The sequence below is a fragment of the Orbicella faveolata genome, unplaced genomic scaffold (genome assembly GCF_042242905.1).
Source record: "Orbicella faveolata isolate gen_17 unplaced genomic scaffold, um_ofav_v1 contig_12, whole genome shotgun sequence".
In the NCBI taxonomy this organism is placed as follows: domain Eukaryota; kingdom Metazoa; phylum Cnidaria; class Anthozoa; order Scleractinia; family Merulinidae; genus Orbicella; species Orbicella faveolata.
Genome location: NW_028301539.1, coordinates 30,332,541 through 30,356,540, shown reverse-complemented (window position 1 = coordinate 30,356,540; position 24,000 = coordinate 30,332,541). Strand labels below are relative to the sequence as shown.

Here is a 24,000-nt window from a genome sequence, read left to right as displayed (position 1 = left end):
AGATAGGGGGGCGTTGGGGGGACACTGAGCTGGGAAAGTATGGATAGTAGTCTTATGATGGCATCCCTAATTATAATGCACAGCAAAACTCAGTCAATAGCCCCAAAATAGAGTTTCTGACGACGTAATTTTTTTTCTTTTTTGTAAGGACCCATGCTTTACATCCTTTATGGACTTAATGCCTGGGACCCTCTATTTTACTTTGTATATAACAGCATCAACTCAAATCCAACGACTAGCTAACTAGTGTTTGAATTTCGAACAAAAAGCTTTCTGTTGAGTAGTATTTTTGGGTAACGTTTGGTGGGTCCTAGCATGATGCTGAAATGGTCACGTTGTAACGCTTGGGCCTCGAGATGAAACGCAGAGCGGTACAATAGAGGTCTGGCGACTAACTTTAGTGAACTTTATCCAGAATATTGGCGGGAAAAGATTTCTGCTCTGCCCAGTGAGGATTGTTCTGTTAACAATCATTCTGAAAATTAAGTATAATTTTTGGTAAGTTCAGTCATTTTTCATTGATCGAATTCAAACCAACTGCGTCATCTCCGCTGAGCTGACAAGCACAAAGTGAATGAATGAAATTTGCATATTCGCGCGACACCTGTCAACGAAAAACCAGATGCAGTTGAAAAACAACAACTTTCGATTTCAGCTGAATCTAAACGCGGTCGCGTATTAAACTAGCTTGTCGTTTTTAAAAAACATCGAGTCTAAATCAAAATTGTTCTCTCAGTAGATAATGTTATCGCCAGAAGACTCCATCGAAGAATGCAAAGAGGCATTTTACCTTTACGATCGAAGAGGAGACAAGAAAGTTGAATGCAGGCAGATCGGAGAGGTTATGCGAGCGCTCGGAACGAATCCGACTGAAGGCGAAATTGCAAAAATTATTAAAAGCCTTGATTCCACTGGAACTGGAGTCAAGCGAGTTACCTTCGAAGAATTCTTTCCAATATATCAAAATCTGCGAGATAGACAGAAGAAAAGTGGAGGTAAGCTCAAGTTTTGAACGTTTTCTGTTTTCGACAGGCTCGTTTAATTTTGAAGAATTGTTTAAAATTTTTACGGCTCTATAAAATAAGTTTTCAGTTTTGTTTCTCCATATTAAGCTTACTTAGTGCGGGAGAAGTTTTTAAGGCCCCAAATAAAACGGACTAGTCTTGGGTAGTGAAAGATACGGAAATAGATTATGCTGCCGTTTTGAAAGGGAAACTTTTGGCATGCAGATGGCGAGTATCTCTGCCAAATAATACGGAAAACAAAACTTTGTTTTGCTTTTGGTATAGTCTGAATTTCACTGCATAAATGTAAATCGTAAATATAAATGTAAACTTAAATGATAGAGAGGTGTCAGAAATCGATCTTATTCTAAATCAAATAAGCAATCAATTCAAGAAACAACTTAATCATTTTTATTTTATCTAGTAATTTTGATGATGTGCAGTTGATTTTCTTTGTTTTAGTCTAAATACGATGCACTAATAGAAACTAGGTAGTTTATGATACTGGTATTAGTAGATGAATCTTTTTTTCATATGGTATCTACAGAAGTATGATAAATTAAAATGATTTTAGTAACTTCGTGATATATTGACATTTACGAACTGGTTCTAGTTTCTGAACAAGGCAACATTTGTTTGTACTTAAAATGTTAGCTATTTAGTTTTGCAATTAGACTATTTCATTATTTAATTCTAGCCATCTGTCATTTTATCCTCACAATTATGCTCAGAGCGGACCGAAATCTATCATGCTCGGTAAAATTATACCTTTTTCTTTGCCATGACCAAGAGACCATGACTGAATCAAATTCTAGTTTTTCAATGGGAAACAAGAATTTGATCGGATTTTCAGGATATTGATCGTTTGTAAAAAGTTTAGACCTTTTTCGCATTGCAATAGTTTCTTTTTTGTTACTTTACTGGATCCTGGCTACAAAAAGGTTAAAACAGAAATCTGCGGGGAAAATGATTTCCTTTTTGTATAGATATCAGCACCATATCTCTAATGCCTGTTATTCGACCTCGTTCTGTGGAGTAACAAAGAGAAACTAGAATAAGTCTGAGGTATCTGTGACGGAATGCAAATTTTCACAGCTGGTCTGCTCTGTCCAAAAAGGATTGCTTCTACTTTGGGTTACAAATAGTTATGATTTACTCTTTCTCTCGCTCTTCGCAGTCGGGTATTGCAGCGCCCATTTTCTCACTCGACTGCATGGTGGGTAAGACTATACCCTTGGGAGGGGGGGGGGGGAACTCACATACAAAAAGGCCGGGGGTGCTCATCGTACCTTTTAGGGCTTAAAAGAGCGGTTTTGGTATCTCTTAGAGTGTTCGGCCTCAAAAGGTCCAAAGCGGGAACTTTCGCGGTACCCTTCAGGGTATTCAGCCGAAACAATATGACAGGAGATAATGTGCTGTTTTAGAATTTATACCTCTTAGGAGTGGAGAAAAATTTCAAGCCACTTCCGCAAAACAGGATCGTGGTACCTCTCTGGGGTTCTTTTCAATTTTTTGACGAGTTCCCCCCGGATCTATATCCTATGTCCCCTACAATACCATCACGGACCAATTACCAGATACGAGGAAAAGAACTTTCCACGGTATTTTTACTGATTTTATTTTATTGACCTCAATGTGCGTTATTTCTTTCCATTTTAGTTGATCCTGAATATTTTATTGAATGCCTTCGCGTCTTTGACCGCAACTGCAATGGGTTGGTGAACGCGGCCGAGTTACGTCACGTGCTGTGTAGCCTAGGTGACAAGTTGACAGCTGAGGAAGTTGATCAGCTTTTGGTTGGGTTCGAGGACAACCAAGGCCAAGTACTGTACGAGGAATTTGTAAAACACATCATGTCAGGATAGTTACACGAAAAAATTGCGATTCTTTGTTACTGGAAGAAGATGTCACTTTAGAGTTTGGACGTGTTGAAAGTTTTAAGTTTCACTGAGTTAGGAAACTTCTTTTCGACGATGCGAACTGAACAGGGAGCCGATGGCGATCGCGTTTTGTAATGGCCTTCTGTTTTATTTCGGGTTTTGCCCTTATAATTAATGGAATAAAATGTTGATGTTTTTTCAGCGTTCATGATTGCCCCTCTCTTCTTGCCTTCCTACTATGGATAATTCCGGCTGAAATCTGCACTAAAAACCTGGTATCCTCGCCCACTGATTTTCATCCTAATTTGTATCGGAAGTTTATAAAGTTCGGTTTGTATTCATCACTTTTACAACTAAATATTCCGGCTGATTTCGACATACACCGGCGATCATTGACAGGACAAATCACATCTCATTAATTGACTTGGACTCGGTAGGTCAGCGACTACCTCACTAATGCCTCACTTATGGCATACCATGATCATTTTGTTCGTTAACACTGTCAAAGCACGGGGGCTGCCCTTCATAGGATCTCGCAAAAAGCGTAATAGATTGTAAAAATACCGCAAATTGTGCTAAGTCATTTACGCCTTAGCTGGGAAAGTAATGTTTAGAAACCTCTTTGCTTTCTTACTCGCTCTCTTTTCCGCCTTTTCAGTTTTCACCTTCGTCTTCTTCCACTTTTCACCTTCTCAAAAACATATGAGGCAAGGAGGGGTGAGAGGGGAAAGAAGGAGGGGTGTCAGTACCGTAGTACCTGTCTTTATTTCCTCTCAAAACAGACGTCGAAACCTCACAGTTCACAATGGGCTCAACCTCAAAAGTCACACATCGACCGCACGGCCTCGGTCAATGAACAAAGTCACAACAACTTGAATAAAACTCTTCGCTTCCATCAAAGGCATACGTGTGTGCATGTATACGTAAGAGTGAGGTTTTCTGAAAATTACAAAAAGGTGTCAAGTTCCAAAGTTTCTTTGAATAGCAAAGGCGAAATGTTAACTTACCGAACTGTTTGCTTCGAGCTAAACGAACGGCACAATAACAACTTTTGACAAACTCCTGCGATTCAAAACACTCGCTTACTTGAACAAATGGCGACTAAAGTCCAATGGTCACATCACGTGATCGACAAAAAATCTCCCAAGGGGAGTCAGGAGTGACAAGGAGGCGGCGGGGGGGGGGGGGGGGGCTCTATGAACTAATGTAGAGTTGAACGCCGCTATTTCGAACTCAGGGGAAACGAAAAATAGTTCGAAAAAGGAAAGGAGGTCAAAATAGCCTATAGTAAATGACTGAAGGGCAGTTCCAAGGCAAATGGTTTTGAGTTCGAAATATCGGAGAATTCGAAATAACCGCGCTCGAATTAGCGGGTTACAGCTGTGCTTTTCGGCGCCACGCATATCCCTGTCTTCCCCACGAGCACTAAATACTGAGACTTACAAAGCGTTAAACCACAAACCGCTCTCGCTTTCCGAGATGAAAGAGGACGCTAACTGTCAATTTTTTCTCTCCTTTACCCAGTCTCGTTCGCAGTCGCTTAGATATTATATACAAGCTAAAATTAGTGCTCCAGAAACGATCCAATCCCATATTTTACTTGCAAGGAAAGTAGTCAATGTTTGTTTAGAGTCAGTGTACGTTGCGGACTGGGGCGAGAAATTTACTTGCCCTCCTCTCCCCAGTGACATAGAGCGGAAGTGAAAAGTACTTGTTGTAGTGCGGATTGTCGTTGCAGATTGTTGTGTACTTCAGTGGTGTTTTGGAGTAGTTTTGTCACTATAAAGCATTGCAGGTAATTCATTTAGCTATTAAGAATAAGAAGGGGACAATTAGAAACGCAATTTGGGGAAAATACTCCTCTAGGAACAAATTTGCAGTGATTCTGTAAAAATTGAGCAGTTCACCATAATTTTTGTGAGAACTCAGCTAGGTTTCAAACCAAGCTTTAATTGTGCGCAATCTCTGCTCGATTCCCGTTTAATTTAGTGATTTTTGTGCTCGGAGATATACCTTTCGAACTTGGATAGCGGTAGCTTACAATATATGTAATATTAAACTACTTACGAAGCGGGAACCTGAAAGAAAGTCGAACTTATTCGAAGAGGTGTTGACCAAATTCTTGTCTGCTCAGATACATAATCTGTCTGGTGTAAATCCACCAATGTTTTGACCTGAGGGTTGGGAGAAGCATTTGAATAATTTGTCGTCTACAAACATAGAAACAGATTTTTGAGCCATTGTTGGGATCAGGGACTATGTTTATTTATAAACTTCCTTTACAACAAAGCACTTAACCGAGACAAACAACATAATATTATTACAATCATACTAAAATAACTTCCTTAAGGCCCTTCATAAAGATTGAGATTTTTCGAAATTTTCAAATGTTGTTGTTTTTAGTGGTCAATTCGCTAAGTAGCTACACCTAGCTACATGTAGTTCACTGAAAGAAACAAACATATCAACTAAATATAATAGACTTAGAAATTCCAACTGGCAGGAGGCAGCTCAGACCAGTTAGCTATTTACAAGTATGACAGAGTAGTTGAAGTAGGGTCTACTGAGAAACAACTCCAGCTTAGCAGTGACTAGTCAGAGCAAGACTTGAATGTGCAACCTCAGTATTTCAAGTCCAGCGTCAGGGTTCTCCCTAGTACAACAGGTAAAGCATCTGGTTAATGTTGGATGCTCTGCAAAGGATAAGTTACAATTTGAACTTATGCACCACGTTGGTTGAGCTAATGTCAGCGCTGTCCCTCTAAGTATAAAAATAACCTTCACACAATCAAGGTTTCTTTTTTCTCTCTCTAGCCTTACTGCCTGCTTGTGTTCTTCTGAATTGCCATGCTCTGATATTGCGGCCTTCCTGTAACGTGTACCGGGCGCAGTAGCATATTTCACATTTTTGCCTGTTTTAATATGCTTTTTTTTTTTACAAAGACAACGAAACATTCCGTCGCCCTCTTTACTTGTAAATGTCAGCCACCATACACTACTTTTACAGCAGAATACAATGTCATCATCAATCCAGTCATGCTTGAAGACATGGGGCTTTGATGGCAACTGCCTGCTTATTTCATTGGAAGATAGCAACTTCAGCTGTATTTTGCACATGGTATATGATGGTGTAAAACATGGGGTTGGCTACTACCAAAAGCGTCTTCCAGAATGCGTAAATGCTACTTTTCTGAAATACAAGAGGGTTTAAATGTTTTTAATTCTGATTCTGCTTCCAATGGCAATTTTGACGGTGTCGTCTCTTTGGGTGGTAGTTGGTTGTTATCTTCCGGAGGTGATGCGCTAACTGACTCAGATGTTTCTATTGATTTATCGGTCCAGGGTGGTTCAGTTATCACTCACTCTTCTGTTGATCGCAAAGGCACATTTGCAGCTTCAGATGGCTGGTCATTCTCAACATGGTCATTTCCTAAAACATACAGTACATCGTGCCTATCAAAAATTCTCTGTTGAAGAATTCATAATGTGAACAATCCACCTTTAGGTTCAGAGGTTGAATAAAACAAAGTAAAATTTTGTTTAAAAGCATTTTATTCTGACTATGCCCTTTCGAAACTGCTTATAACATAAAATGGTTCTTGTGATATCTTTGGCGTCACGTACGTAGCATATCACTGGAAAATCCCTTAGGTTATGGTGTCCGCTTCGAATCGCATCGCTAGGAAATTGCATCACTTCGAATTGCTGAATTCATGTTCTAATCGTCTCAAATTCAGAACTTTTCCGCTGTTAAAGGATTTCATTTTCAAGGCTTCTTTCAAACCATTGTCTGGAATACATTTCAAGTAGAATTTCACGATGAAGACTGGCTTTGTCCCCACATGTTCGCTATAAAGCCGGCAAATGTAGAGCTGTCAAGGCAGTTATTTCTGGCAATTGGCTGCTTTTTCATTGCTAGTGCGTAAGCCTTGTTTTGTTTAGCCCTAAAATGATTGGAAAGCTTACCTGCTACTCTTCGTGACTTCGTGACAACATTTGCATGTGTAGAGAACTGACGAATGTCATGAGGTTTAGTAGAAAGCCCGCGAAAAATCACTCTTGCATCGAAATTCGAAAGGTAACAGTCAGTGTTAACTAAATAAAGCACACGTAGATCTATAAAAGTGCACTGTTTCTTTTTTCATCTATTACTTTCTTATCAGATTAGCTCACCGTAAATGCGTATTTTTTATGATTTCTGGGCGTTTGCAGGTGGTAATAAGTACTCTTACAAGCAGTAAATTTTACCGCTTAACCCCTGATAAGGCGAACCCTGCAGCATCCTAACCACCATCCTCCTCAATGCCTCTTCCTATTTCAATGTTTCAATCACTTACAATAATTATAGCTGCCCTAGAAATAGGTAGCTGGGAAAACATTGATCCGAAAGACTGAAACTACCACTGCAAACTGTTTATGGCCAAGCTAGCCAGCACTACTGCTCTTATTGATAGAAGTACAAAGTAATCTAGCCTCAAGTGCAGACGCCCTTCCAACTTGTTACACGTGAGAAAGATCACATGAGAAGTCCAAACGACATCTGTGTTGGAGACTTACGACAATTCTTACCAATAGGCTATATGGCACAGTAGAGTTGTGTTAATATCGCAGATGAGAATAATACCATTGTCTTGAGATTTTCATACTACAGTAGTTGCCCAAGCATTACTACATGATCTTATCTATTAAACTACAGAACCATTTTCTTTAATATTTCCAGATTTATATTAATTAATAGGAGTTCACTTCATGTCATGTCACTTCACTTCATTGTCATTGTGTCAGTTGTGATCAATTGACTTCTTTCTGCATCGGACTACCACCTTTTAAAATAAAATCCTGCATTTATGAACGTCTAATTAAGTCAGCCATGTCAGTATACTATTTTGACCCAAAGAAATTAAATCTACATGTAAGCCTTTCATTTTAATTTTGATCATACCTTCAATATGAACCCACCATTTGTTAGCCAGAATTTAGTAGCGGAAAACAGTGTCATGACCAGCAACTGTAGTTCATTACAAATTTGACATTCTTCTTACAGGTTTGTTTTAAGTGGTAGAGCATGGGATCACGAAGACCTCAAAGACATCCAATCTTTGTACGGTTTAACTCCAACATAAACATACCAGTACAAATAGATCTGCAATGGAACGTAGCAAGGTTAAAGGAAGAAATAGCTGCACAACAAGGAGTAGATCCCACAGAAATACGAATTATTTTTGCTGGGCGAGAACTTAAGGATGAGCTCAAACTAAAGGTGATACTAACTTAGAGAGAAAATTAAAGTGTGCTGGAGCTAACTGTATGCAACAATATCCTTAGTCATTTTGCTGATGTACAGGGTTAGACAAGATCTTACCTCTAAACTGAAAACCTCAAATGGGAAACCTCAAAATAATACTCTAACTAACTTATGGTAGACAAATGCCAAAGATGTTATTACAGGGTGTACAAAATAATTTTGTAACATTTTTGGCAATTTTGATTGTTAATTGTCAGTGCGCCAAATAGTTAGAGGTGATAAATGGCAATATCTAGACTTGCACAGATGCCAAGACCCTTGAGACTGAGACTCAGACCTGAATGATTTTAGACTCCAGAGACGAAGGATACACACAAGAACAAGACATATTTTTGTAACTCAAAACAAAGGCTTCTTAAATTTCAAGACAATGGACAATCTGAGACATAAGAGATTAAAAGGGGTGGGAAAACGTAGAAAGTGCCTGATGGTCAAAAAGGACAGGACTTTGGAATATTATTAGTAACCCCAAGTACTTCATCAGCAATTTTTAACTTGGCTTCATTTTCATATTTTTCATATTAAAGTGCCCATGAATTAAAAAATAATTGCTGCTTATTTGAAAGGCTTTTCAAAGTAAAGAAGAATGGCATTGTCCTCTTTGGAATATCTTTTTTCATTTTAGAGATATTTACATTTAAAATGTTTTATGCAAATGAGGAAAGTGATGACGTCATAAATTAAGTTCCACTTAAACAGTGAAACACTGCATCAAGAATATCTCTAGAAATATTGGAGCAGTGTTCTTCAAACTTGGCACCAGAAATGTACATCACAAAAGAAACAGAATGACACCTTCTGTGTTGTTGCCATGGCAACACTCATGCTCCAGTTTCTTTCTGTAAAAAATCAAATATGCCCATTTGCAACCCTTTAAAAAGTGACAGAGGGTCTCGGTCAGAACACACATGGTTCCCATATTGCCTTAACTCTCCCTATTAGATTGTTGGGAGTGGGTGATCCTTGTTTAAGATAAAATCTGGGAATTTTAGTTTTAATTAAAACAGGACCAGTGGCTTAACTGTTGGCATGGCGATGGCACGACGGGTGTCATTTTGTTTCTTTTGTGATGCACATTTCTGGTGCTAACACTGCTCTAATATTTCTAGAGATATTCTTGATTGAGTGTTAAACTGTTTTAGTGCAACCACCTATGATGTCATCGCTTTCCTCATTTACATTACACAAAAACGTAAATATCTCTAAAACGAAAAAAGATATTCCAAAAAGGAAAATGCCATTCTTCTTTACTCTGAAAAGCCTTTCAAATAAGCAGAAATTATTATATGGCTAGCTCCGTGAGCGGGCAAGATGAATCAAATCCTGCGCTGTGATTGGCTACCCGAGCGGGCAAGATGGAGCTATCTTGCCCGCTCGGGACTACCCGCCGTGTCCCGCAAGGAAAATTTCCGCAACAGCGATATAATAAATCCTTTATTGACCAAGCTTGTTCAGTCAAGATGGCGGGATATTGGCCTCGTTCTTTTTTTGCGAGTTTATGAACCTCGACTCCGTCTCGGTCCATAAACATGCAAAAAAAGAACTTGGCCAATATCCCGCCATCTTGACCTCACACTTGGTCAATAACCCATACTTATTTTTTACTTCAGAGGCACTTTAAAGTGCATCCTCCTTATCCGTGCAAATCATATATTTTACCTTCTTTTAAAGGCGTTTAAACTCTACAACATTTCTTTTAAAACAAAATTGTCTCAATGCTCACCCCTAGCAGATCTCACTATCTAGCTGGTCGTCTGTTTTATTGAAACTGGTGTCAGTCATGACTCATCGAACAAAGGATGATGATTGGTAAATTCAAGACTGGAATACATAGTGCCTTTTTGTGTTTTGTTCTAATTGTAACAGTTTCTTATTTAGTTAATTGAAATTTTCATCAGGATGCCGAGATCCCTAACCAAAGTGTTGTCCATGCTGTTCGTGGTGGTCGTTGGTCAGCAAGACCAGGAAAGGGTAAGACAACACCATTGAGTCAAGTCAAACTTGCTACTGTTGGAGAAGAACAGGAAGATGCAGGTGCAGCTGTTGCAGGTGCAGCTGCTGCAGGTATGAAGAATTGCCAAACTAACAATAAATTTAACCTGTGAATTTTCATTTGTTTTTAATTGTGATTATGGAAATTTATATTGGGAGCAAGGAAGAGGTACTCCCTTTTTTTGCCTCACAAGGGATCTGCTGCCGGATGGGGTATGGTTTTCAGGGTTTCCTGTCTAGAATAGGGCCACCTTATCAATTTCAGTATTCACATTTTATAAAGTCAGCCGCACAAAAGACTTTTTGTTTCAATTTTCGGCACATTGACGCCTGGCAGAATTATGCTGTGCACAACAATTGTTGTGGGATGATTTGCACTCATAATGGTTGATGTTATAAACAGGGTCACAAACAAAGAAATCTGTTCAGTAGGAAAATCAAGGACTTGCAAAGGATCTGTAGTAAGAGTTATCCCCCCCCCCCCCCGTCACTTCTGCCTTGTTTGACCACACACTAATTACACTGTATACCCTTGTTCTTGCACACTAATTAAAAACCCTTGCTTGCAACTCTCCCCGACTTCAATTCTCAGTTGATCTGGCTCAGCCATTTATCTATTATAATATTCTTATTCAATTTCTTAATTACCATCTATCATTTTTTTATTGTTCATTCTGCAGCGTCTCCACAGCGACAGGCTCAATATTATGTCTATTGCAAGACTTGTAAAACAGTGACTCCAGGAAAGTTGAGGGTCTGTTGTTCAATTTGCAAAGAAGGAGCGATTGTTCTTCAGCAGGTGCGTCAGCAACACAGTTGTTTTTGGTTAATGAAAAGTAAGTTTGTATCAGTTTTTAGAATTAAGATCCTTCTCATTTACTTTTTAAAATTGTGCTGTAATATTCCATGTGTCATATCTGCTTACTGTAGATGACTTTCAAGTTGTTTTGAATGGATATTTGAAAAAAATGCTGCCAATTTAAAAACTACAATAATGACGATAAAAACCACAATGCAGAGACAGGTTTCAGACATTTTACAATAAATAGTATGGTTCAAAAAAGGGACATTGTTGGAAATACTGTAGTCCTAGAGTTTTTCTTTTGTTTCTAGAAACATTTTGTCTTTAGCAATAGTTTGATCCATGAAGATTCAAATGAAAATTAAGATGACTTTGCACCATACATACATGCACCTCTTCAATTCCACTTTTGGTGTTCTGTACAGGACCCCAGTAGGTGGGATGATGTATTGACATCTGGAAGAATGAGAGGCTCATGTAAAACCTCAGGATGTGATGGAGACAAAGCAGTATGAGTTATGACTATGTTTTTTTAAAAGTTGCTTTATTCTCAACATTTTTAACAGCTTTGAAAATCATGCCCATATTGCAGAATAGTATTAAAAATAGCAATATTGACAGTAACCCATGGGTTAGGTGGTAAAGTCTGCATACGAGCCAAGTGGCCCACCAGGCCGGAGCTTATCCCGGTTTCTCATGGGTTAGGAACTGGAGACAAATAACAACCGCAGGGGGCGGATCCAGGATTTTTTTTAGGAGTGGGTGCACCACTAAAGAATGGTGTAACTAACTGGAGAGGTAAACAAATTATAAAAGCATAAACAATTTAGAAGGCTTCATCTCAGGGGGGGGGGGGTGCACACCCCCTGCATCCTCCCCCTGGATCTGCCCCTGAACCATGAGGATGGAAGTGGATTAAATATAGACAAAATTGAAAACTTGAAGGCTCATGGCAGTGACAGATCACTGAGCACGGCCTGTGGGGCACTTGGCTTCCACCTTTTTGCCATGGCTGTTCTCATCTCCAGAACAGCCTATCTCTCATAGCCCATGGGGGCTAGGCATGCGAGAAAGATGGCTCTAGAGACACTAGATTTTTACATTAGGGATCTTTAAGATTTTCATTAATTCAATGCTGGTTTTTACTCCCCAAAATAGCCACTCCAGGGTTGATCTTGAACTAAAATCATTTGATTAGAGTATCAACAGACCTGAACTGATTTTAACTAAGGGAATATCAAAACAGAATTACCAGGGAAACCTTTCCCTTGTGCCAAAGACTTGTGGGCTTAGATGGACAGGCTGCCCTGGGAACAAGAATGCCCTTTTGCCTGAAAAAGATAAAAAATAAAGTTTGTCCTTCCTCCCCTCATTGGGAAAAAAGGCGCCAACTTGGCAGTTGGCTCAACCCCTCTCATTTTCACTTTACCTCCACTCCGTACTCTCCTTTATTTTTAGTACCTCTGATCTGCCAATGCAAGGTTTAAGATTTTACTCAGACCCCTTTGAAATTTTCTAAACTCATGTGAATTTAGCCTCAGTTTTTTCACGATTGCAGTAGTTCCGTCATTCTCCGTCTACATATTCTCCAGTCTTGACCATCCCTTTTCCTTTCTGGTTTATTTTTATTTATTTGAAGGTAATTGAAGGTATTGGACTGGAACTAGCTTGCAACTGAGGCTAATGCGGGCAGTCGTTTCAGTTGCAAACGACATTTTTCTCATTTAAGGTCATTCCCCACATTTGCATTGCGCATCCTTACTGCGCATAATTTATGGCGTCATCAGTGCGCGCTCGTGCACGCGCATATTGAAAACATGACGGATTTGCCTTGATATTGAGCTCTGTCAGTTGAAAAATGGCTCTAGCTCACCAACGAGCACGGGCACCCCAATTTTTTTTCCAGTCATAGTAATCAACTAATCATAAGCTTTGCGTGAGAAAAGACTGATCTAATTTCTATTGCTGAAAATTGAATAAATAAGAAAAATAGCAGATACACTGTGGTCTTTTCTATTTCGCAGTCGGTAACCACGTCAAGAAATTTGGTTCAAATTTTTAATCAAGGATTTAGCTTTCTGTCTGAATCAAACTTAAAATGTTTATTTGTGTCCGACACAATGTATTGACTGTAGTTTAATGCGTGTTCTTATGAGTCTGGGCTCACAAAGATTTTACAATTACTGGGAATGCGTTTTTATAATAAGCATTAAATAATGCCAAAATGTGGCATTTTCAATGCCTCACTGCTCCTTAATGAGCATGGGCACCCCCCTTTTTTATTTCAAAATTGAAGTTATCATATGACAAATATTCAGTGGACAAAGTTTGAACAAAAATATATTGTTACTTTTATTTCAGAGGAATTACCTTAAATGATATTCCCCCGCGTGAGCCTCCATTGCAAGCTAGTTCCAGTCCAATCCCGAGGATAAGAATTTGGCCTATTGTATATCACAAAAATTTACTTATTAAATTTGCAAATCATATTATACTATATTGCTCCTTTACAGACACTCTGGCTGTTTAAACACTTCACAAGTTTAGTGAATATATCTAGAATGAGGGCTCCTTGCTCTAATAAGATAGTTAGCATTTTTACAGTAGAAAAACGCTAATTTTGTACATTTTATGAAGAGTCTTCATTCTATAGTCACAAAAAATAAAATGCCCAAAGGAAATAAGAAGTGTTCATTGCTTAAGTATCCTTACTGTAATATTTGTCTTTCTGATCTCCTTTTCCCAGGAGTTTTACTTTAAATGTGCAATGCATCCTGCTGCTGAAGGTGACAGATGTGTTGCACTTAATTTGATGCGTTCAAACACCAGAGATATCCCTTGCTTAGCCTGCACAGATGTCAAGTAAGTATAGTCTTAGTCAAGTAAGTCTTAATTATGAAGTGCAGTGGTACTTCTCCACAACGGCCACCTTGAGGACAGAGGAAACGGCGGCTATTGTGGCTGTTGTTAAGGTGGCCGTCAGTGGATGCCGTCGGTGGTGTTAAAAATGAGTACCATCTGTTGTGTGTTGTTTGTCTTTTAGAGTTATCTTGTATAGTTTATGTTTAAAATTAAAGTTGTTCACAAGAGTTAAAAAGTGTCGATCGATTTTGCGTAAGTGAAAGTACCGAATCTAACAAATGGGCTCTGAGAACTATCTTATTCTGTAATACATGAAGGGTGGTTCAGAACACCTTCAACAAACTTTTAAAATGTCTGTTGTGTGGGTATTTATGACAGAAATAGGTCATATAGAAATAGTTTTACCTAGTTGAGTTTTCAAGTGATTAGCCTTCAAAAATAGCTTACTCTTATTATAGTGCAGGAGATAATGGTGCGTTTTGGTGTTAGTGCGAGGTCATCATTGATTTCGGGGAAGTTGTTGTTTTGTTTCTTATTTTATTCTGATCAAGATTGTAGCTATTAATGACAGAATGCTAAAGTACTACCAACCAGTTAGAGGAGCTACGTCACGGTTTGCCTATCTTGAAAAGTTTAGCCTAAATAACTCAAGTTCGTGGAACGTTTGTAATCCGTGTTAATCTTCTCCATCCTTAACCATCCGTGTTCCTTTATGGTTTATTGTCTCTTTGGCGTTTCTCAATCTAAGTAACCTAGTAACTATGTTTAGTTTCAATTTAAAGGAAAAATTTTGTATGTGGCCAAAATAACTCGAAATTCCGTGACTGAGCTCCTTTAAACTAGCCTTAACCAATTTGACACATCACTTCAGAACATTTCTCCCGTCGTTATAGTAGATTACGATTCCCAGACACTTTTCGAGAGCACATTTCTGCCTTCATGAGTTACCTTCTTGATTTTCAGAGATCCTGTTCTGGTTTTTCCATGTGCTGATGGACATGCCGTGTGCTTGGACTGCTTCGAAGTCTACTGCACAACAAAACTTAACGACCGACAGTTTGTGCACAGTGACTCTTACGGGTACACTCTTCCGTGCCCTGGAAGCTCAGGTAAGATTTAATCAGATTCTCTTTAAAAATTCAGTTTTATATAAGAATGTATGTTTTTTCACTTCCAGTCTGGCCACTCTCCGAGAAGCTATACTCTGGGGGAAGGGGTCGTTACTTTCGGGAGCTCCCTAAGTTCGAAATTTGCCTCCAGCCATGGAATTTTATCGGAGAGTCGCTACTTTGTGGGAGGGGTCGTTACTTTCGGAGCTTTGAGGACTTAGGTAGTTCTACAAGATCCATGAAGTGTGTCTCTCTCATTGTTTGTTGCTCTGTTTTGGAATTTTTCCGCGTAAAGCGACCTATCCGAAACACTGCACACATCTGTGTACAGATCTTCGCTTGGCTCGAAACTACAAACCATCTTTTGCAGCTCGGCCACGATAAAATGAAAACATGGACAATAACACCAAAACAGTCTGACCTACTTTTAATTTCAAGTACGCTTTTAACTTATTGAACAAATTCGCGGACAAAAACTTCTAAATAGAATATGAACAAGTCAAACAACATTGGGTAATAATGTTACTTTAACACAAATATCCAGGCCCCAGTTGTTTAAAGGGTAGATAACGCTATCCACTGGATGCATCGCTATTTAAAGGATAGCAGGTTAACTAAAGTACCATCTGCGCTATCCCGTGGGATTTATCTTATGGGTAGCGTCATCATTCTTTGGAACAACTGGGGCCAGGAAAAAATTCTTGATAAGATTAAACGGCGCAATCTCGGATAGAGGGTTTCGCGGAACTGAAAAAATTCAACTTTGTTGGCTTCGGCAACCGCAGATATATATAACAGGTGTGTGAGGTAGTTCTTGCCTTTGAACATTTACTGTCATAATCACACTATCAGTCCTTCTTGAACATTTTTGCGATTTCCTTCAGAACGTCTAGTGTAAACTGTTGATATCTGCTCTCCGCTTCAAGCTGCTGTTGTAGAATTCTCTTAAATAAGTCCTCCTCTCTTTTGCGACTGTCTTCCAAAAACTCTCTCAAGATGGCGATCATGCTAAGATCCTCCTGCCTGCTCTGTACCACTTTTCCCGGCCTGGGGTTCTTTCTTGGCTTCTTCCTGGGTACCGGATCATAGGACGCGCTGTGGGGCCTTTTGATGCCCCGCAAAGTCGCCTCTTCTGGATAGCTGTCATCATCGTCCGAGGAATCCTCCTCGCTTTGAACGCTCTGTTGTACAGTTTCCGCATTCAGTGGCGTCACTTGAGTTGTCTGAGGAATTGCCTCCGTGTATACGTGTACTGGAATGGGATACTGTCCAACCTGGCTCGCTATCGGGGCATTTAGGGGCGTGGTCGGGGGTGCTGGTTTGATGGGGCGTAGAGGTCTGGGCGTGACCGTGTCGGAGGGAATGGCGATGGTCACAGCCGGAGAAGCCGTAACAACTGTCGGGGTACTCATAACATTATCACCGGTCAATTCCGCCGGGATGTTAATACGCACCACGTCTTCCTCGTTGTATGGCGCTCCCTTGTTGTTGATGATCTCCTTGAGTATATCATGATATGGAAAGGAATGCGGTAGCTGGTCCTTGGTTCGGTTGTACTCAGCGAGCAGGTTCTTTATCCGCACCTTACACTGATTACCCGTCCGGGGGCCCAGCGAGCAGTGAGCGACACGACGGTTGAACTCTTTAGCGATCATGTTCCATTCTTGATAATTCCTTTTCTTGCCTTTAATAATTCGATAGTTTGCCCTCCAAAGCCCTAATAAGGCCATGGTTTCCGGGTCGGTCCAACGGGACGAGTTTACTGTCCCGGTGACATCTTCACTGGGGATGTCATGTTTTTGTTGCACGGTCTGTTGGCCAGGAAGACTGATTTCAACCATCGACGTTTTGTCCCCCTCCCCCACAGTTACCATTGTGCTTGTGTCAGACACAGTTGCCACGGCAACTGTCATTGACTGAGGCTGATGGGACATCATGAAACTCGTGTGATGTTGATTTCTGTTGTGAGAGAGTTTCTTCTTGTTTTGAGTTTTCTTGTCTGCCTGTTCAAAACAGTTGAAAAAAAGCGAAAATAAATAAACGAATAAACAAAACACGCACACAAGCTGGTGGATGGGACAAGCAAATAAACTACAATAAGAAACTGAGAAAATACTGAGTGGGAACTAAACTTACGCGTTTTTTTGACAACACGACTGAAGGCCCTGTCGACACTACGCCGGAAAAATTTGAAAACGCAGCTTTGTTTCCACGGTTAGGCCTATCGTCCACACTAATCCGTCACGAAAACGGAGCTTTTCGAAAACGCTCCTCAAACCGGAGGAATTTGAAATCGCCAGCTTTGCGTTTTAGTCTGGATGGAAAATATTTTGAAAACAGAGCTTTTCGACAACGATGTTGTCACGATAATGATGTAATTTCACTGTCCGGGTTTTCATCAAGCACAAACACAAAATGTACGCTGATTGTTACGTTTTTAAATTCCTCCGGGGTGGTGTGGACGGAGAACATTTGAAGTGAAATCTCCGTGGACGGCGCCCAAGATTATGGTGGAGCTAGAAATAAATCAAGTTTACTCTCATTTGTTCCAAGAAATGGCGTTTCATAGGGTTTAGAGAAGTCTTTTAAAAAACGTGCATGCCCTCAGAACCCCAAACAGGGAAACACTTTCCACGATCCGAACAATGTTTATAAGCCGCTTACAAATCGAGATTCAGCCATGAATAGTTCGTGGGAGAGAAATTAGAAAAAGACCCGACACGTGCATAGTATATCTCGAAGGATAGGTCCGTTTATACGAACTTTATGGCCGCCTAGAAGCCGTGGGTGGCATTCAAGGAGGTCTTGTTGAGACAGAGACGGAGAATCAATACTTATGACGACTTGAAAGTACAGTCAGCTGTACAGTTCGTATTGCTCGGGAGTATTTTACACTACACTGTCCAACTGCCCCCCACGGAAATAAAGCAGTCCTCTTGTATTGGAACTTCAATAATGCATGGATACAAATGTTAACATTTGACTTGCGGCTCAGTTTTATATGCCTCAGTGAAGGCTCGAAGATAAATTTCGTAATTTTATATTCTGTTATTTAAGATGGGAATAAAGTTCACTCGAAGCAACTTTGAATAAATTTGCGATCAGTATTGATTCCGTGTACTTCTGTTGAATTTATCTTCATTTTTTAATCGCGGAGATTTATTTCTTCGATCGCTTCGAGGATGGTCGAAGATTCCCTTCCAGAATGGATTCAAACGCTGTGAAATCGTCGAATCCAGCGTTTGAAAGGTTTATATCAATTATGCAAATCGCGCGAGCTCAGATCGCTGCGATGCTAATGTGAGATTCGAGCTTCTTTGCGCTAAATCGCTTATTTTGATGGCGTGCTCTGCTAGTGCTATACCCAAGTAAAGTAAAGTGAAACATACTTACGATATGTGGCACGTACAGTCGTTCAATTTGCTGTTTTCCTGTTGAATCAGCAAGGCGCTTCTTCCTTCTGTGTTCGATTGAATTCAATTCTTGTGGCGCTCAAACCGACAATGGTATCGAAACTCGTTGGATCCGCTTGACCGATTTAATCTTCCTAATTAGGCTCTCCTGCGAAGTTGGGCTCAAAATCTCCTGTTACGACATAAACCAGAAAGACTTCAATAATTTAAAGTCATTCTTTGCGGCATTTTCAAGAGTTCTGATTTGAAAATTTAGCTGGGCTTTGCTTTCATTCCTGTCGCGCTTGGTGGACACTCGACGAAGCTTGGACTCATTTCAATTCAAGCCACCCGAATGTCAACAATAAGTAAACAATGGCCTTTTGTTAGTAGTGTGACGTAAACCAGATCCGAAATATGATTCGATCTACTGACGTAATTCAGTCTTTGTATCGCTTTCATATGGTAATTTTTGCCCCGAACTTGAAAACATTTTAGCATCTGGGCATGAAGAAATCCCAGAAGGAGGATCGTGTTTTGGATAAAGGTTTTTTTTTGCCCTTAAGCGCGTAGTGTGAAATTTTTTGGCGGAATTTTTATTTTGCGAGTTGATGCAGTTTTTTTTTTTTCTCTCTCTCTCTCTCTTTATTTTTTTTTTCGATAGGGTAGGGGGGAGAGGAGGGGACGGGGGGAAGAGCGGCTAGCGATCAATCAATTTTTGCAAGATTTGAAGAGTGACATTTCTGGAAGGAGTTGGTCTCTTTCTATGCTCAGTAATTTAATATCTATCCTTCTAAGTCTTTTGCTGACAAATGCTTCCTGAACGCAGGAAACAGCATCTCAAAAACCCAGAGATTTCAGTTTCCGGGGGAAGAGGGGTAACATACGCCCGAAGCCCACACGTTTCTATGGTGTCACGGCTCTAAGAATCTGTCTGAATGGGTCTGCTCCCTTACCGTACGTGCATTAGTTTGGTGTGCATTTAGTAACGGTTTGATTAAAGTTTTGAGCAAATATCCCTAAATACCAGGCTCTTTTAAATTAGAAGGTGGTGTTAGTTGTTTCGATAGTTAATCGAATTTTGAGGGAAAATGATTTTGCTGGAAATCGTTTCAGCGCATAAAAAAGTGAACTTTGCAAAATGAAAAAATCCGGATTATGGTATAAATTAACGTGGTCCACTGAGCAGATTCTAGCAATTCATTTGTTGAAAGAAGGATTAACCAATATTGTATGATGTGAACATTTTCTGCAGGTAGCTGCAACAGTGCCCTTATTTCAGAGGCGCATCATTTCCGTGTGCTCAGTGAGGATCAGGTTAGTGGACCAAGTCATCGCGATGCTCAGCCGTTTGATCCTCTGTTTAAACCCTTGGCACTGTCATAAATTTGCTACCATTTTGAAGAGCACAAAAACACACATACCAACAAACATTCCACACGACCAAACGCTTGGCGCTCAGGACGAAATCAAAAACCGGAACCAGAATGATTTTGCAGATGCATTCAAGTCCAATAACGGTTTCTGAACATGCGTAGAGAGAGTAACCGCTCTGACTTATGCCGGCTCACCTTCCGATAAGGTCGCGATTTCTTGGTGCTGATCAAAAGGATCGCAGCCTCTGGAAACGGAGTTGCTATTCGGAATGAAGTGCATGAGGATGGCTAACTACAGCGAGGAGAGAAATTTAGGAAATATGAACGAAGTTGAAAGCGTGAAGACTTAGTACTTGCGCTATTCCTTTGCAATTTTGCGCAAACAAAGATTTGCCTTTTGGCGTATAATTTTGTATTAAGTCTTGGGTTGAAATTTTGTCTTCTTACCAATACGGTGTGTTTTCTTGCAGTATCAGCGATATCACAGGTTTGGAACGGAGGAGTTTGTTTTGAAGAATGGCGGTGTGTTGTGCCCAGGCCGTGGCTGCGGAATGGGTCTGTTACCAGAACCAGGCATGCGCTCTGTGAAGTGTGATGGATGCAAGGTAACAAAATACACGACTTGTTCACTCTTAGAGGGGTCGACTTCTGGGCTTTTATCTTATAGCTGCTTATGAAAGCTGCGCTTTTTTGTTGGACTGAGGGCTCAGCCGTGAGTCGTCGGAGGCGGAATGGCTACAGGTTCCTGGCCGCAACACAGGAGGGACACATGGGTGTTGGCGTTTAACTGTGCTTTCCATAGCATGAACTAATTCGCAATATTGTTACTTTCCTGGACGGGATGCTATTTTAATGGAGGTTGTAGCCCCCCCCCCCCCCCCCACCCCTCCCGCAGCATTTTAATAGATTGCAATGAACTGTGCGATTGCCGTAAAAGTTGCCGTGCCCAATCATTCTCCTGGATGGGGAGAGACAAAGTGAGAGTAAAGTGTCTTGGCTAATAGCAAGACTTAAGAATTCAATCCAGGGCTCAAACCCAGACCTCGCATTCCGGAAACTAATTCGAAGCATGGGGCTACCTCTCCCCGAGCACCTCCCACCGGAACTCCGACTACTGTTCGTCCTTGGGTAGGCTTTTATTTTAAAACCGAGAGGCTTCGTCAATGGGTCTTTGTTAATTATCTTCTGTCATGAGTTTGTTTTCAGCTGGAGTTCTGTAAAGAATGCAAGGAGCCCTTCAGACGAGGTCACGAGTGTCATCAGAACCAGTCAAACCGGACGACTGCTGCTCGACTCAGCGTGAGTATATCTGCCTTGAAAGCCCACGGTCACCTCATAACAGTCAGCGTTACACCTCTGTGGTGTTTGTTATCTACCTATGAATACTGGATAAAATAGAAAAATGTCTCAACAGCTACAGTGCGAAACAAAGCGCCTTGGGCACACAAGCGTAATTGAAAATGTGTTATAAATAACATGTGAACAAATTTTCCTAGTCGTTATTTATTAATATTCGTCCCTAATGCCCTAGAACTATCGAGTGAACGCGGAAAACGCCAGACGAGCGCGGTGGGAGGCTGAGGCGAAACAGGTGATTGAGCAGATCAGTAAGAAGTGTCCCGGATGTAACACAAACACAGAGAAAAATGGTAAGGAAATATCTTCTCCCGCCCCCTCCCCCACAATATTCCCAACACCCCCCTGTCCCTTGTTCATCTTGTTTGCTTTGCCGTGACACTAAAAATGTTATTCAATTTATATCTCTTGTATGGCTTTAGGTGGATGTAATCACATGACCTGTTCGCGGTGTAAATTTGAATGGTGTTGGATTTGCCTCATTCATTGGAACCCGGAGTGCCAGGGCTCTCATTGGTTCTTACAGCGCTAGTGCGGTTCATCTCGTCGCTCTGTCTCATGTTCGTGACCACTGTTAGTTTAGACATGCGATGACGACATTCATGTGGGTCGTCACTTAACGCTGAAAAGCAAAGATTGCGTGACAAGCACGAGGCTGGTGCACGGCTGGCGCATCTTGGAAAGTTCAGCTTAAAGGGGCTCAGTCACGGTTTGCGCATATTGAAAAGTTTAGCCTCAATTTTTCAAATTCTTCGTTTGTAATCCGTGTTAATCTTCTCCATCCTTAGCCATCCTTGTTCCTTTATGGTTTATCATTATCTCTTTGGTGTTTTTCTATCTTATTAAACTGTTATTTTCAGGTTTCCTACCATTTAAAGGTAATTTTGTATGTGGCCAAAATAACTCAAAATACCCGCATGACTGAGCCGCCTTTCGTGATACATTCAATCTTTCCTTGTCCAGGATCTTCCTTTGTAGTTAGTAGGCTGTTACTCATTGGTTGTGGTTTCCTATGATTTTAAGAAAACTGTGTAAATCACAAAAACAACATTCAAAAACTATGACATAGGTGACATTGCTCCTTTAATTTGGATAAGCTTTCTTGCTTTTTAGGCGTATGCATGGGAAATTAGATGTTTTTCATGTAGAACGATTTATTTTTTAGACGAGTTCGACGTTAGATAACTACAGGGGATAACTGGAAACAACTAAGGAGAAAAAGAAGTATTCTTTCCAGTAGATCAAAACAAACGCTTCAATGTGCACGATGAATTGAATAGAAATATGCGCGTTTTCTATTACGTAGAGTATTTACTAGGCGTGCGCGGTTAGTTTTAGAATTAGCTTGGTAAACGACCATGACTAAATTATGGAGTACGGCTCTTCGCCTACACATTTTGTTGCGTTTCTTCGCTGTTCACTGCAATACAACGGCGGAAAGTTCTGGATTTTATAAAGAAACTGGTATGTTTGTATTTGGAGTCAACCATTATTGTCTTTGTATTTTTAGTACAAAACAGATCAGGCCAGAACTAACGGCGGAAAACCCGTCTTAGGCATTCCCGTCGCGGTTGTTTAAGTTTAAAATATTCGTATTTAGTATAAGATTTTAAGAATTAAGAAATGTACTGAAGTGAATTTTAGCATAGTCAAAGCGGATTGATTTGTAAGTAAGAATAGATAGTTTAGCTGCGAGGCCGTGTCAGAATTATTTGCCACCTCTCCAAACGTGAAACAGTTTTGGACAAGATGGTCATTTACGCGAAGTAGGTTGGGTTTTTTCACTGAATAAAAGTGGCAACAATTTTGTTTAGTTGCTGGTGTTTGTTTTCATGATCCTTGTTTGCGCTGCAAGTTTTTGAGAAGTAAAAGAACGTTAGGCAATGAGTATGGATGGCAAAGATTGTAACTTAAGGGGGGTCACCTCCTTGTACGTTAAACTTAAAATTTCATGGATCAATTGCACGCGAATTGCACGCGAATTTTGCCCTGCGTAGCGGATATCAACTAAGAAATAGAAAACGTGTACCGTGTTTCTATCGAGTTTTCGTATACAGTACCGGTAAAGCTACTAGCGTTCTACCACGAATGCCGTTCTCTGATTGGCTACGCTACTCACTATCTATTCTGTGATAGATAGTGAGCAGCGCAACAGTGTGCCATTGTTAGGAAAATGACGGACGCTTCTCGGCGTTTTCGAAGTGTCTGTGAAAAGGATTCAAATAATGTACTCGCCAACCTTTAGCCAAGTCGCGCAATTATTGTCTGTAAAATACTACAAATAAACCCCCCCCCCCCCCATTAACCAGCCACCTCTATAAAGAGATAAACGAGAAACTATCAGATAATTAAAATTCAATAAAAATTAAAGGTCAACGTTGCAAATAACTCTTACTCCAGCAATGAATTTTTTTTTGAAAAGTATTTCTCCGGGAGCAAAAAGTATCTGGAAGATTGTCATCATGAAGCATTGCATTATCTTAGATTTCGCTCATTTCTTGTGTGTTGTGAGAAATTCCTGCACTTATACTAAAACCACAATCCGTTTCGGTGTTTTAGGAATTTTCGGTTTGCCCGAATAATGAAGGCGCCTGAATTGAAGGCCAACACAAACGGTCAACACAAAATGGAGGGAAAATGTGGAGACCATCGAAATTCAGCAATTTCACAGGGCCATTAATATTTCACCAAGGAGATTGTGCCATAGCGACATACTTTATTTTACTGTGCTGGTTTGATGGGAATAGAATGCCTCACTTTTTCAAAATTACAGCTTGAATTGGATCCGTTTACTCGTGTCTCGTCAAACTGTACGGTGTGGGTGTCGTTAAGGTCCCGCTGATGGCTTGATTCGAGCTCAATGTTTTTTTAAGGTGGTGTGAAACATTATGAAGACATATTACAAGTAACAGCGCTGTTTGT

The 24,000-nt window shown here is 40.3% G+C and overlaps 3 protein-coding genes across 6 annotated transcripts; 2 read left to right on the top strand and 1 right to left on the bottom strand.

The window, feature by feature from the left end:
• Nucleotides 1-111: 111 nt before the first annotated feature.
• Nucleotides 112-3,092, top strand: LOC110060348 (myosin-2 essential light chain-like). The gene is made up of 3 exons (XM_020767114.2): nucleotides 112-498; nucleotides 737-995; nucleotides 2,664-3,092. Exons 2-3 carry the CDS (start codon nucleotides 743-745, stop codon nucleotides 2,867-2,869), a joined length of 459 nt encoding a protein of 152 aa, XP_020622773.2. The 5' UTR covers nucleotides 112-498; nucleotides 737-742; the 3' UTR covers nucleotides 2,870-3,092.
• Nucleotides 3,093-4,554: 1,462 nt separating this feature from the next.
• Nucleotides 4,555-22,891, top strand: LOC110060430 (E3 ubiquitin-protein ligase parkin-like). 3 transcript variants are annotated; one of them, XM_089283285.1, is made up of 13 exons: nucleotides 4,555-4,679; nucleotides 5,388-5,549; nucleotides 7,929-8,144; nucleotides 10,088-10,253; nucleotides 10,862-10,980; nucleotides 11,409-11,492; nucleotides 13,730-13,845; nucleotides 14,809-14,954; nucleotides 19,602-19,663; nucleotides 20,193-20,327; nucleotides 20,929-21,021; nucleotides 21,254-21,371; nucleotides 21,501-22,891. In XM_089283285.1, exons 3-13 carry the CDS (start codon nucleotides 7,950-7,952, stop codon nucleotides 21,608-21,610), a joined length of 1,344 nt encoding a protein of 447 aa, XP_089139411.1. In that variant the 5' UTR covers nucleotides 4,555-4,679; nucleotides 5,388-5,549; nucleotides 7,929-7,949; the 3' UTR covers nucleotides 21,611-22,891. The 3 variants fall into 3 exon arrangements, with proteins under 3 accessions (XP_089139411.1, XP_089139412.1, XP_089139410.1); XM_089283286.1 differs by lacking the exon at nucleotides 5,388-5,549 and having other exon boundaries at nucleotides 10,088-10,238; XM_089283284.1 differs by lacking the exon at nucleotides 5,388-5,549.
• On the bottom strand, nucleotides 15,367-18,710 carry LOC110060429 (uncharacterized). 2 transcript variants are annotated; one of them, XM_020767209.2, is made up of 2 exons: nucleotides 18,344-18,710; nucleotides 15,367-16,957 (listed from the first exon to the last, which is right to left on the bottom strand). In XM_020767209.2, exon 2 carries the CDS (start codon nucleotides 16,889-16,891, stop codon nucleotides 15,803-15,805), a length of 1,089 nt encoding a protein of 362 aa, XP_020622868.2. In that variant the 5' UTR covers nucleotides 16,892-16,957; nucleotides 18,344-18,710; the 3' UTR covers nucleotides 15,367-15,802. The 2 variants fall into 2 exon arrangements, with proteins under 2 accessions (XP_020622868.2, XP_020622867.2); XM_020767208.2 differs by having other exon boundaries at nucleotides 18,348-18,710.
• Nucleotides 22,892-24,000: the final 1,109 nt, after the last annotated feature.

Bases quoted from the DNA above. Each gene is read 5' to 3' on its own strand.
- LOC110060348 (XM_020767114.2), top strand. From the start codon at position 743: ATGTTATCGCCAGAAGACTCCATCGAAGAATGCAAAGAGGCATTTTAC. The intron at 996-2,663 runs GTAAGCTCAAGT...TTTCCATTTTAG, and splicing joins TAGACAGAAGAAAAGTGGAG to TTGATCCTGAATATTTTATT.
- LOC110060430 (XM_089283284.1), top strand. From the start codon at position 7,950: ATGGGATCACGAAGACCTCAAAGACATCCAATCTTTGTACGGTTTAAC. The intron at 14,955-19,601 runs GTAAGATTTAAT...CATTTTCTGCAG, and splicing joins TCCGTGCCCTGGAAGCTCAG to GTAGCTGCAACAGTGCCCTT. The intron at 21,372-21,500 runs GTAAGGAAATAT...GTATGGCTTTAG, and splicing joins CACAAACACAGAGAAAAATG to GTGGATGTAATCACATGACC.
- LOC110060429 (XM_020767209.2), bottom strand. From the start codon at position 16,891: ATGATGTCCCATCAGCCTCAGTCAATGACAGTTGCCGTGGCAACTGTG.